At 44.0% G+C, this 14,018-nt stretch overlaps 1 protein-coding gene across 1 annotated transcript; it reads right to left on the reverse strand.

Annotated features, from left to right (window-relative positions):
• Positions 1-2,202: 2,202 nt before the first annotated feature.
• On the reverse strand, positions 2,203-13,997 carry NIFK (nucleolar protein interacting with the FHA domain of MKI67). The gene is made up of 7 exons (XM_024115049.3): positions 13,842-13,997; positions 12,334-12,471; positions 8,831-8,939; positions 6,802-7,013; positions 3,711-3,773; positions 3,520-3,588; positions 2,203-3,143 (listed from the first exon to the last, which is right to left on the reverse strand). The coding sequence occupies exons 1-7, from the start codon at positions 13,944-13,946 to the stop codon at positions 2,955-2,957; spliced, it is 885 nt and encodes a 294-aa protein (XP_023970817.1). The 5' UTR covers positions 13,947-13,997; the 3' UTR covers positions 2,203-2,954.
• Between the last annotated feature and the right edge of the window lie 21 nt (positions 13,998-14,018).

Here is a 14,018-nt window from a genome sequence, read left to right on the forward strand (position 1 = left end):
GGGGCACGAACCCGTGTCCCCTGCATCGGCAGGCGGACTCTCAACCACTGCGCCATCAGGGCAGCCCTGCCTTGTTTTTAAACGGACTCATGTTGCTTCCTTTATTCAAGCAACTGTTCTTGCTAAAAGGCCGAGTCTTTAAACGTTTATTTTATCTGGACCCATTTCTTCAGCTGCTGCAATCTGACACAATTACCTTGTCATTGGTAAAAGGCTTTCCTTGCTTGCCTATCAAATAAGCCGCTTGGAAGCTTTAATTACAGTCTCATTCTCATTTTTGGGGGGGATCGAGAAATCGTGTGCTGAGATACTCCATTTAAAAATTCTAATTCTTCTAGCTATTGCTTTCCTGAGTTGGGAATACTGTGATGGGTACTTAGTTGGGTAGTGTCAACATATGTTCTATTTTTTAAGCACAGCTGGAGGGTCACTGCAAAACAGACACGATGCTTTGCCAATCTAATTTAATAAAATAACCCACACTCCACCACAAGCTTAAGTATGATACTCGAAGTCCACCTTCTCTTCTTGTTCTGACATGATGGGTATGTACTGGTTAAAAATACACAAAATTCATGGTACTACGATACACGTGGCAAAGTGTGTCAAGCTAAAACCATGGCACTGCAATTTGTAGTGCAGCCAGGAGTACTAAGCACTGAGACCACTCACAGCTCTATCACCACGAAACTCTTCTAGCACAAACGCAGCCATACACAGGCAGTAGGTACATAAACGTGGCTGTGGCCCAATAAATATTTATCCATGAACACTGAAATTCACATTTCATAGAATTCTCAAGTGCCATGAAATTTATTATTATTTTTTTGATTGGGGGCTTGCGGGATCTCGGTTCCCCGACCAAGGATTGAACCTAGGGTCACAGCAGTGAAAGCCTGGAATCCTAACCACTAGGCAACCAGGGAACTCCCGGAAATTTACTTCTAGATTTTTTTCAACCATTTAAAAATGTAAAACAAAACTCTGCAGCAGGTCGGGCTTCGACCCAGTATAGTCAATCACCTTGTGGTCCACAGGATGACCCTTAAACCAGTTAGGTTTAAGCCACATGATTATTTCTGCCTACAGAAAGTGCAAAATTATGTATATACATGTATCACACTTGTGGGCTAAGGAGAGCAGCCATCGGCATCACAGCCACTGCATGGGGACAGCTGCCCTACCTCGCCTACCTTGTGTCAGTCTTTGAGCCACAGCCTTTGCTGTATCACACTGAGACTGGGGTTCATATTAGCATACGGTCAGCCAGGGTGACAATTTCCAGTCACAGCAATCAGTTGCCTTGGATATGGCCACACTGTATTCCAAATAATGCTAGCAAAAGGAGAAAACCTCTTTTCACACCATGTCAAGCATTTATTCACTTGCTGCCCTGTCTCAGGGCAAATATGACGCAGCATGTGAAATGTCTGGCTCCAACTGAATCTTGTCTTTGAAATAATGCCTTTTTCCTCTACAGCTTTTTGTAATGATTATATATAAAAGCAACAGACGCTTGTTTCCAAATTAGAATTTTGATGTTTAACTTCCTATTTAAAGAATGATATTTTATATACTTGTGGTCATTCTGAAAGTAGTTTTGAACTGTATCCTCTTCACCTTATTTACCCCACATACTGCAAAGTTTCATATTTTATTGGCCCTTGGGGTTTCCACTTGATTCATGATTTTCTCCCCACAAAGTTTGAAAATCAAACCCACGCTACTTCTTCTGAAGATCCTAACCTAGTCCCCAGGAAAACATGCTTTAACTTCAACTCTGTTTCTCGTAGGAAATATCCATTGCTGCGATATATGCTCAAGATGAAATCATCTCTCCCAGCTCCAGGGCACAGCACGCGTCAAGTGATGATAGATGGTACCATGCCGCACTGGGGTGGCCGGGTTGTAGGTCGGGAACCAGAACTATTCAAAACCCGACAGGCTGTACTGATGAGCTTACCTGCTGCTTTCCCAGAAGGGGAGACCAGATGGACTTCCAGATCGACAAGTTCAGACATTGTTCAAAGAGGGAGGCAGTTCTGATACTCACGCAGCTCAGTGAACACAGGGCGAGCATGCTCTCTGCGTCAGGGACTATCCCAGAAGTAGAACACGCTCTTTGTATATACTTAAACCCAACTCACCCAGCCCAGTATCTTATAAGAGTAAGTATTTAACAAGTATTAGATGAAAAAAATGTTTGGTGGCAATGAATGTTTTTAATGAACCTGAATTAGCTGATACAAAAGCATATTTCAAGAGCATCAGAAACTTAAAGATAGTTGAAAAGGCGAAAACCAACAATTTTACTTCAAGACACCCAAGTCCCCCTTGCATACAGAAAAATATAGAAAAAGTTTACCTGGCAGTCACTGCTTGAATCTTGAAGTCTAATTCCAGATGGATGATACTGATACAGGATGTAGTTATTAATTAATCCATGCTAGCCCACCCCAAACTAACTTAACATTGGTAAAAATGATCACATATACATAAATGAATCCCTATTAATAGTGACCCTGCCTTCTCACTCTTCATACGATTTAATGTCCAGTTTCAGCCATCTGATGGGTCTAACAGAGAACCACTTATATGGTCACTTAATAAAGATTTTATTTTATTCAATGGTAACGACAAAGGCTACAGCCTAGTACTTAAGCTACCCAGGCAGAGCAACTAAAGGCAGCTATGAAAGCTGGAGAGAGCCGCTGAGACAGGACACAGGCAGCGTGAGCCGGGCTGCTATGAGCTGGTGCTCACCCCTGCATTTCTGTGAGGGCGGGGAAGCCAAAATCACCGACTGCTCTCCCTGTTGACTTGAATTGACAGTTTTCTTTTCCAACCAGCTTGTTACTGATTGCATTCCACCGTATATAGTTAAATACAAAGAATCAGCCTCCATAATAAAATCACCTTTTTCAGAACCACCACCATACACAATACATTCAGAATTACTGGTTGCTTTTTTTTCGTCTTTTTTTCCTTGAACTTGTAGGCGTCTGAGTGTCTTTTGTTTCTTCTTTTACACCAGATATGGGCTGTTTGAAAACTATCTCATTATCTTTATCATCATCATTCATTTTAGCCACTTCAGATTTTCGTTTCTCCAAAAATGTTGGTGTACAAACTGGCGTGGGGCCCTGGGTTCAACAAGTTAAAGATTATAATACATGAATGTGGGAAGATGTTAGGAATGACCCCCCCATCACCTCCCCTCTCTTATTAAGAGTTATGCATATTATTTTAAGCCTGTTTGCATCTTTTGGTGATACAGTTGCACATAATCAAGAGCTTAGGTGCTTATCATACTTACTATGAAAATTCACAATTAATGGATATATGTTCCATAACAGAGTATTAGATGGAAGACTCTACTATGCCTGCTAAATCATCAGTAAGGATTTACCAAAAAGTCCCAAGATTAAATGAAATTTTAGCAAAGTGACAGTAGCAGCAACTGCTTTTCCTCTTTTAAATTGTAGTATCTGATTCCCAAAATTCTGAAGACCATCTTACCTGGCTATCCACAGTCTTCTCAGGAGTGTTAGGAGTGACCAAAGCCGCTTTTTTCTTCTTACGTAAAGCCTTAAATAAATTTAAGAGACTTCATCAAACTGCATATTTATCAGCTATAGTAGTCTTGAATGTATTTCCCCATTTATCTTTCTCTAATATCTGGTAGGTAATATGATAAATTAAAATTTTACCTGGTGCTTTCTGGAATTTCGAGGACCAGTGTTTGAAGCATTTTCCTCATTTTTATGTAAGACCTTAACGTTAAGTAAACATAAAGAAGTTGTAAACTAGCAGTGTCACATATGTACATTTTAAAACTTACCACTAGATCCTTATACATATTATGAATAAATTCTCTCTATATGACAGAGTATTTCAATTTATTTATTTGTTTGTTTATATGGGGGTACCAATTTATATGAGGATCAGGGAAGACTTTATTTTTAAAAATATTTATTTATTTATTTATTTAATTTATTTATTTTTGGTCGCGTCGGGTCTTAGCTGCGGCACACAGGATCTTCACTGCAGCGTGCAGGCTTCTCTTTAGTCGTGGTGTGCAGGCTCCAGAGCACGTGGGCTCTGTAGCTTGCGGAACGCGGGCTCTCTGATTGAGGCGTGCAGGATTAGTTGCCCCGCGGCATGTGGGATCTTAGTTCCTTGACCAGGGATCAAACCGGAGTCCTCTGCACTGAAAGCAGATTCTTTCCCACTGGACCATCATGGAAGTCCCCAGAGCATTTCAATTTAAAAAGCAAAATCCACAAATACAGTGAATAATCTTAAGTAAAGGGCAAAACTACAAAAGGGGCCTGAGGAGCAGGCAGAAGTTGCAGAGGCTGAAGTGAAGGCCCAGAACCCGGAGCTGGCCAGAGAATCCTGTGTCAGGAAGCAGGGAGCCAGGACGAACGTGAAAAGGCAGGCCCTGGAGGAGGTCTGTCCTGCTTAAGTCCAGGACTGTGAACGCAGCAGCCTGCTTCCTACAAGGTAACAGATGGGGCATGGGAAAAGCAGTTCTCCAGCTCCTGAATGGATCACAAGAGTACCAGGGCCCAAACTGTGACATAATGTTGTTTTAACATGTATCATTACAGGCTGTGTTTGGGATTTGGGCAGAGAATTAACCACCAGGCACAGTGACGTATCATCTCCCACCAGTCAGAATGGCCATCATAAAAAAGACTTCCTGGCTGTCCAGTGGTTAAGACGCTGCGCTCCCAATGCAGGGGTCATGGGTTCAATCCCTGGTCGGGGAACTCAGATCCCATATGCCGCACAGCGTGAACAGAGGAAAAAAAAAAAAAAAAAAAAAGAAGACCACAAATAACAAATGCTGGAATGCTGGAGAGGATGTGGAGAAAGGGGAATCCTTGTACACTGTCGGTGGGAATGTAAATTGGTGCAGCTACTATGGAGAACAGTATGGAGGTTCCTTAAAAAACTAAAAATAGAATTACCGTATGATCCAAAAACCCTACTCTTGGGCATACATTCAAAGAAAATGAAAACACTAATTCGAAAAGATACATGCACCCCAATGTTCACTGCAGCACTATTTATTACAGCCAAAATATGGAAGCAACCCAAGTGTCCCTCGACAAATGAATGGATAAAGAAGATGTGGTACATATATACAATGGAATACTACTCAGCCATAAAAAAGAATGAAATTTTGCCATTTGATGGAATGGAGGGCACTGTGCTAAGTGAAATAAGACAGAGAAAGACAAATACTGCATGTTTTCACTTATATGCGGAATCTAAAAAATAAAACAAATAGATATAACAAAACAGAAACAGACAGACATAGAGAACAAACTAGTGGTTACCGGTGGGGAGAGGGAAGGTGGGAGGGGCAAGATAGGGGTAGGGGATTAAGAGATACAAACTACTATGTATAAAATGGGACTTCCCTGGTGACGCAGTGGTTAAGAATCCACCTGCCAATGAAGGGGACACAGGTTCGAGCCCTGGTCCGGGAAGATCCCACATGCCGCGGAGCAAATAAGCCCGTGCGCCACAACTACTGAGCCTGCGCTCTAGAGCCCATGAGCCACAACTACTGAGTCCATGAGCCACAACTACTAAAGCCTGTGCGCCTGGAGCCCATGCTCTGCAACATGAGAAGCCACCGCAATGAGAAGCCCGCGCACCCCAACAAAGAGTAGCCCCCGCTCACCGCAACTAGAAAAAGCCTGCGTGCGGCCACAAAGACCCAATGCAGCCAAAAATAAAAATACATAAATTTATTAATAAAAAATAAAATAAAAAAGCCACAAGGATCTATTACAGCACAGGAAAATACAGCCAATGTTTTATACTTTAAATGGAGTATAACCAATAAAAATATTAAATCGCTGTTTTACACCTGAAACTAATATAATATTGTAAATCAACTATACTTCAATGAAAAAGAAAAGAAAAAAAGGAAAAAAAAGCAACAACAACACAAAGGAAAAAAAAACAACCAGGAACTGGGCCCAAGGATAGCAACTTGGTCTTCCAGTTTCTGGATAAGGTTAAAAGACCTAATAAACTTGGTAATAGATACCATCTCTTACCAACTAATTAACTTTTTGGAAATAAGCCGACAGGGTCTATGGAAGACCCAAAACAATCTCAAGATATAGTCAAGAAAAAAAATAAGATCTTCACCTATGCTATCCACACCCTAATGACTTGCACTCGTTTTTTAATTGTAGATGTAGAGCTCTCCTTACTATGAAAGAGGGAGGAAAGATTCACCAAGGTCTCCTTGTTCAGCAAGCAATGAAGTAAGAACTGGATGAAAACCTGTTAACCCATGCATGTAAGGAGCCTTCCTGTATTTCAACTCCCACTCATTTAATCCACAGAATTCATGCTTACTGGTTAATTCTGACATACACTTCGAGAGTATTTCCAACTTAGAAGACCATGAAACAAAATTTTAACTAGAATGGCATAAAAAGCAGGGTCAATTTACAGTCTTGATATTTACTGATAACATATAATAAACCAAAATTTAATTCTGGCAATGACACCTTTACTAGTCATCTACAAGCATTATGGTGTTGGGTCAAATAGGGTTTAACTTCAATAATCTAAAATTACTAAATCAGGTAAATGTTGCACGTCAGCTAATTCCTTTCAGGAGTTTCCTTTTCTGTATAATGGAGATAATACGATTGCTATGACAAACTTACAGAGACAAACCTTTAATGCAGGGTTTCAAAAATTTAGTCAAAACCTAGCATGGGATAAAAGTACTGGGTTAGATACTTTATACAAAGCAATACCTACCAGCGAAGGGAAGTTATAATCAATTCCCTTCTTAGCCAATCTCTTCCTGAGTGATTTTTCCTTCTTTTTAAATCGCTCTTCCATCCGTAGCTTTTGAAGAAGTGTCCGATTCTGATTATACCGTTTCACTGCTGGATATGATGGCCTTTTAAATGGCATATGCCACTCTCTAAAAAGTTTTTCATGTACTTTTTCAGGTGGTATAAAATGACCTATAATAATAATAAAAAGGTTTTCAACCATGTGGGAGGGAAAGGATTTTCACATTAACTGTAGAATTTCCCGTGTCATTCCTCACAGCACACGTCTCCCATTTAGTGGAGAAGCCTGAAAGAATAAAGCAGGTGCCCAAGGGAAAGTCATACAGCCCACAACTATTTATCGAACACTCACTGTGTGCATGCCAAGAGCAATTCCAGGACTAGAGGTTCGTGAGTGAACAAAGACAGTAGCACAGAGGAGAGTGTGGATGGTATCAAGTCTCAGGGTTCCTGAAGCTAACAGGATCCCTACTTTTAGACTGTGTGACACACGGTAGCAGAAGTGCTATCCTCTGGGCACCCGCCCAGGACTAACGCAGCTCACTGCTTAACTGCATCTCTCTGCTCACGGACGCACACTGGGCCCACATGCAAGGCAAGCCAAGCCAAGCCAAGCCAAAACCCCTGGAATCCACCCTCCACCAGTGATGGATGGGGAGATGGTACACAAAAACCCCAGTTCCCTTGCTTGTCAGGTGGGATGATTCTGTCTCCCAGTGTTACCAGCAGGACGGAGCCCAGCTGCCTAAGTGGTAACCTGCTTGCTAATATACCCTTTTTACTGACTTATTGTCGACTTCCTCCCCCTGCCCCATGTCGCCACTCCTTACAGGTATTTTCCTGGGATCACCTCCAAGATAAACTGCTTCCATTAAAAGAAAAAAAGCGGGGGGGGGGGCGTTGGGAATTCCCTGGAAGTCTAGCGGTTAAGACTCCACGCTTCCACTGAACGGGGCACAGGTTCGATCCCTGGTCAGGGAACTAAGATCCACATGCTAAGTGGTGCAGCCAACAAATTAAAAAAGAAACAGACAGCCGGTGATGATGTGGCTAATCTCACTTGTACCTGAGCTCAGAGCCCTTTGTGCCCTCTTTCAACAGTCACATACAGCACAGCGCTGACCTGACACACGTGGTCACCCACTCAGCCCATTTCGTCCTGGCAAGAGCCGCGTTTTTAACGTGTGAATGAACGCAGGACCTCAGGAGTTACTGGGACTCTCTGAGCAACAGGAGTCGAGGCAGAGGGGAGCTACTCGGGCACTGGGGTGGGCCCCCTCCAGCCCGAGCACAGCGCGGCCGGAAGCTCGGCCCCGCCTCCGGAAGGCGCTGCTCTGGGAGGCTGGTCGCTGGCGGCCCTACCCCTGCAGGGTGAACTTCTACTCCGCTGCCAGCCCACCACTCCCGATGGCTTCTCTCGTGGAGGTGCTGCAGCCACTGCCATGCAGACACTGAAGGTCGTCCTGTCCAGAACCCATCAGAGTGTCCCGCTGTCCTCGGGGTACACTCTGGACTCCCGCTTTGCAAGGCCTCCAGCAACCTGACCTCCCTTCCTCTCATTCTCCTCCCGCACCTCCTGTGATTCTCCTCGCGGGCGAATATGGTCGGTCAGTCAGTCTGGCTCTGCACCTGCTGTCCCCTCAGCAAACCCTCACTCCCACCCCTTCACCTGGCTCACTGCTACGTAATTCTCAGGTTTCAACTTCAGTGACTCCTTCACAGGGAGCCCTTCCACACCCCGCTAGGAAGCTCTTCCTATTTACTCAAGGAACCTAACCAACCCCATCTCAGCCTAAAGCAGCTCTCACTCTGGAAGATTCAGAAGTTCCCATTAGACCCTGTCTGGAAAATGCACTTAAACCCTTGCACCACTGCTTAAGAGAATCACCCCAGGGGTGAGGGGGGGATCCAAGCAGCTAAGCAACCTGTCCTTCGCTCCCGTCAGCAGGAGGTGTCCCCGCAGCCCCACAGGTAAGAAGGGTACTCACACTTCAAGAGTCTTTCGCCAAAAAGGTAGTTATTCATCGTTTCAGCAGCTATTTTGGCAACATCTTCAGATTCAAACTCCACAAAGCCATAGCCTTTGCTATTTCCAGTCTGCAATGGAAAACCCACCACAGAAAGCAGAACAATTAAATTCTGATGTGCCATCAAACTCCTAAAACGTCATTAGTTTAAATAATGTACATTAGCCCCCTCATTGAATAACATTAAGACACCTTTGATTCCAACGTCAAATCACATAGTCCAGGGACTGTTATGGGAAAAGAAAAGTTCAGAATAGTCTGAACTTGCCACTGATTTTGAGGCATTCCTGGGACTTTGATTATGTATGATGAATACATTACTGTAGCTGGAATTCATCTAATAGCAACAGCCCACCATAAAGGAAAAGTGGGAGGCCCCCCAGCCCTTTACTCGTTATTGATCTCATGGGTGGTCACGTCATCCATGTATTTAATACTACCCAGGAGATGGTATGATGCTTCACAAAGAATGCAGGTGATATAGTTCCCATTTTATATGGAAAAACTGAAAAGAAATGAACTCCTCAGTGTCTATAAAGCTAATCAATAAAATACTGATTCACTGTCATGTTTACTAGTGACTGGGCTTCTCCACGGCTGGGGGCAAAGGACATCCTCTAACATGGACATCCGGAGTTCTTGGCCTCCGCACTGCAACATACAGTGGATTTTTCTCACCGAGCTCGGTAACAAGAGTTAGAGTCCGAATGCCCAGGTTTGGACCCTGGCTCTGACACTTAATTGGGTAAGTAATGTTCAAGCCTCAGTTTTTCCTTCTATAACCACTCTCACAGGGTTGCTAGGAAAATATGAAATAATCCGTAAGCATTCCACAAGATGTCTGTCAAGTACTCAAAACATGTTATTGCAGGGTGGCAGGGTATGCCTGCCCAACATCTGCTCCTTTGGCATAGGATTATTCTGAGATGAAGGAATTGAGAAATAGATACAAAAAAACTCTGTCATCCCCTTATTTACCTAAAAACAAGACATGAATTTACAAAGGTGTCTTCCTCCCTCTAACAGAAAGACAGAAGTTAGAGGACTCTACACAGTAAACTTTACGAAGTAGACCTTATCCATCATTAGTCTCCCGTATATGTGCCTTCCCACAATTTGCAGCCCTATAAACTCAAAGCACTTTTCCTTCGCCTTGTCGCTCCTCCAAAAATGTTTTGCTCCTTTGCCAAGATGCTGTATAGGCCCAAGTTCTAACCAACCCTTTGAGTTATTCCTCTCCGAGCAGTCCCATGTGTAAGCATACATTTTAGGGGTTTGTTTTGGTCTTGTTAATCCCTTTTTGCAGTCCAATTTACAGGGTGCCAGCCAGGGACCTTAGGAGGGCAGTAGAAAAATAACTTATCCCCCTCTACAGATCCAGTTCTTAGCGACAACGACTAGACATACTTTACAATCTTGCATTAAACAACATATTCTCAGATATGGCTCAAAACTGGTCATGTGATCCTGGAAATGAGAAACCATTTAAAGGGTGTGTGGCTCAAGAGAGTTGGAGGCCAGGAGGCTCACTCCTAGCACCAGCTGCGCCAGCGACTAACAACTCGGACACGGCCACAACCCAGAGTCTCAGTTCAGTTATCTGCAACAGGACGATTCTGGTAAAACTTAAAAAATCTGACAGTCCTTTTACAATCCCAACTCAGGAGGGGAAGGATGGTGGAGTGTAAAACACTGTGAAATCTAGCTCAATGTACAACACTGTGAACTAATAAATCTTTTGAAACCTGATGTGAAAATACATGTCAGGTGTCCAAGAAACCAAAAACTTAAAAGCCAACACCTCGACCTAGTAATCCCAGAATGCTGGCAATACCAAGCAAATAGTCAAAACTGGGGTGCGTGGGGAGGTGGTAGCTTTACTACTATGCAACAAAGCTGGAAATGATGCATTTCAGTGCATCTCAGCAAGGAGCAGGCTTTCCAAGACAACTGGCCTGAACTCTCCAAAAAAGCCAATGTCAAGAAAAACCAAACAAGCAAAACAGGAGTAAAGAGACCGTTCGAGATAGGATGAAGAGCTAAACAAGCACGTGCAACGCACGAACCCTAACTGGATCCCCGGGTGGGCAGGGACCACGGACATATGTGACGATGGACAGTCGATGAGATTTTCACACTGGGATTACGTAGCAGAATGTCCTCATTCTTAAATTTATGATTATGCATTTAGTATTAAAGCATTACAACTGCCACTTGCTTCAAAAGGTTCAACAAAACAAAGAGGTGTGTACGTTTTTACAGATACAGGAAGAGATGAAGCTTATGTGTCAGGATATTAATAACAGGTGAATCCACGGGAGGGATGTTCATTACACCATTCTTTCTACTTCCCTGTACATGGGAACATTTTCAGAATACAAAGCTGGGGAACAACTATACTCAATATGGAGAAACTCATTCTGCACTCAGTCATCCTGAGGATAGGCTGTAAAGCTCTATTTTTCAAACTCAGAGTCTGACCTTTTAGAGGGCAACAAAATGAATTTAGTAGGTCAGAAAAGTATTGTTACAAAACTGAATAGAGGGGCTTCCCTGGTGGCACAGTGGTTGAGAGTCCATCTGCCGATGCAGGGGACACGGGTTCGTGCCCCGGTCCAGGAAGATCCCACATGCCGCAGAGCGGCTGGGCCCGTGAGCTGTAGCCGCTGAGCCTGCGCGTCCAGAGCCTGTGCTCTGCGACGGGAGAGGCCGCAGCAGTGAGAGGCCCGCGTACCACCAAAAAAAAAACCAAAAAAACTAAAAAAAACTAAAAAAACTGAATAGAAAAGTTAAGTATCATCTCCTGGGACTTGTATTTCAGTTGTTTATCTACACGTACATGTGTTGCCTTGTGGATTTCTTATTGTGGATTGAAGGTCTGAAAAATACTGTTCTAGAGAAAGTTGCCTGCACCTGCACCAAGAATGTTCCTAACAGCTTCACCTACAAGACTGGAAAAAACCTAGGTTTCGACAGGAGGGTGGATAAATAAACTGTAGTATATTCAAGCAAAGGAACAGAGCAGTGATAACAAATAGTTAACTCTGATTTGCTGTAACTCAAGTGGGAAAATGTGGAAAAACCGTACTAAGAAAAAAAAGATTCCAATAACAAGAACTCTATGGTCACAACAAATAAAGTGTATGTGTGGCAAGAAAATAAATTGGGCCACTCCTCTCACGTACCCCTGGCTTAGCAGTCACAAGACAAACAGGACTCATTTATCGGGATTGTCAATTTAGTTTGAGGACTTGAAGCAATTACCTTTTTTTTCTTAAAAAGCAAAGCAAACATTTACAGGAATACTGATTTTGCTCTCATGGCTGCTTCAGGTTCTAGACCTTATCCAACCCCTTTCTGGAATGAAGAGTGATAAGTGATAACATGCGAACATGCTCCATAAACCATCAAGGCCAATACACTTTTGGAAAATAAAACAATCTAATTCAATACAAAAATCCTACCTTGGTACTCCTGGACAGTCTGAATCTTTTAACAGTGCCAAACTGGGAGAAATATGCTCGGATCTGGGTTTCATAAAGCGACGGAGGTAAGTGGCCCACATAGATCACTCCAGGAGTAAGTTTTTGTTTCTCCTGTTGCTGAAGACACAAAGACCAGGCAAATATTTTCTTTGTAATAAGAAGTCACAATGCAACAAAACTTGTGAAACTCCTTGCTCTCAGTCTACCACAAGAGGTCAAGAACCCACTCCGCATTTCCACTTACCATAACACACTAAAGAATTAGCTGTTTAGACATAGATAACAGACTAATGGTTGCCAAGGGTGGGGGAGGGATGGATTGGGAGGGTGGGGTTAGCAGATGCAAACTATTATATAGAGAGTGGATAAACAACAAGGTCCTCCTGTATAGCACAGGGAACTGCATTCAATATCCTGTGATAAACCATAGTGGAAAAAATATGGAAAAGAATATATATATGTATACACACACACACATATACATATAACTGAATCACTTCGCTGTACAGCAGAAATTAACACACCATTGTAAATCAACTATACCTCAATAAAGATTAAAAAAAAAAAAAAACTGGTTGTGTAATGTCTATCTCCCCAAGAGGACAACCATCAAGCAGTAGGCGGTCTTCTCAGGCTCCTACTCCCAGCCCGAAGTGCTCAGTAACTACACGCTGGATCAAAAGATAGAGTAAATGTTTGAACACGTTATTTTAAAATCTCCTGGCCTAAGAACGCCACCTAAACGTACCCTTCAATTCTGTTTGCAGACCATCGTTAAGTGTCCCACGTAAAGGAACACTTTTAAGATGTCAGTTAAGGGGAAAGTGGCGGGGGTGGAGGTAGGATGAACTGGGAGATGGGGATTGACATAAATACACTAATACGTATAAAATAGATAACTAATAAGAACCTGCTGGATATAAAAAAAGACGTCAGTTAACCTTCACGATGCCCAGTAACCTTTCAGCATCTCAGCCACCGTACCCCTGCCTTCCATGATAAGGACTTTTAAGTTTTCCACACGTGCCTTTTATGCTAAACCCCTGGGCAAACAGAACTTGATGTCAGGGCCCCTAGGCAGCAAATGGAGCTTGGCAAATACTGTCTTTTAAGAATTCCAAGACTACTAACCGGGCAAACGAACCTCCCCAGTTCGGGAGCAAAGCGGAAGCAGGACGGCTCCGGGGTGAGGCTGATCCGCCCGCGGGACGAGAGCCGACCCAGCAGCTGGCTCTCCTCTCCTCTCCTCGTGCACCCCTCCCCCATACCCACCCCTTACCCCCCGGAGGACCCTAAGGCCCACGGCCCAACCGCGTCTTTTCTCGGTCCTCCCGGGGAAAACTCGGCCTCCTACATCGTGAGGTCGGGGCCCGCCCGGGGTGACCCCGGACGAAGCACAGGCGTGGGGAGGCCGAGGCGCGCCGGGCAGGACCCCCAGACCCCGTCCGCCGCCTCCCCTCGCGGCCCGGGCCGCGCCGGCCGCTCACCTTGCTTGCGCGCCGGCGAACCTGCGCCACCTCCTTCTTAAACTTGGTATCCTCCTGCGGGTTTAGGGAAAGGAGCGGCTTGGCGGGGCCTGTCAAGGCCGCCATGTCGTTACCTCGCTGGCGGAAAAGACCCACGCAGCGCTCCCGGAAGTGCCGAGCCCTCTGCTTCCCCAAAGC

The sequence above is a fragment of the Physeter macrocephalus genome, chromosome 2 (assembly GCF_002837175.3).
Source record: "Physeter macrocephalus isolate SW-GA chromosome 2, ASM283717v5, whole genome shotgun sequence".
NCBI lineage: Eukaryota > Metazoa > Chordata > Mammalia > Artiodactyla > Physeteridae > Physeter > Physeter macrocephalus.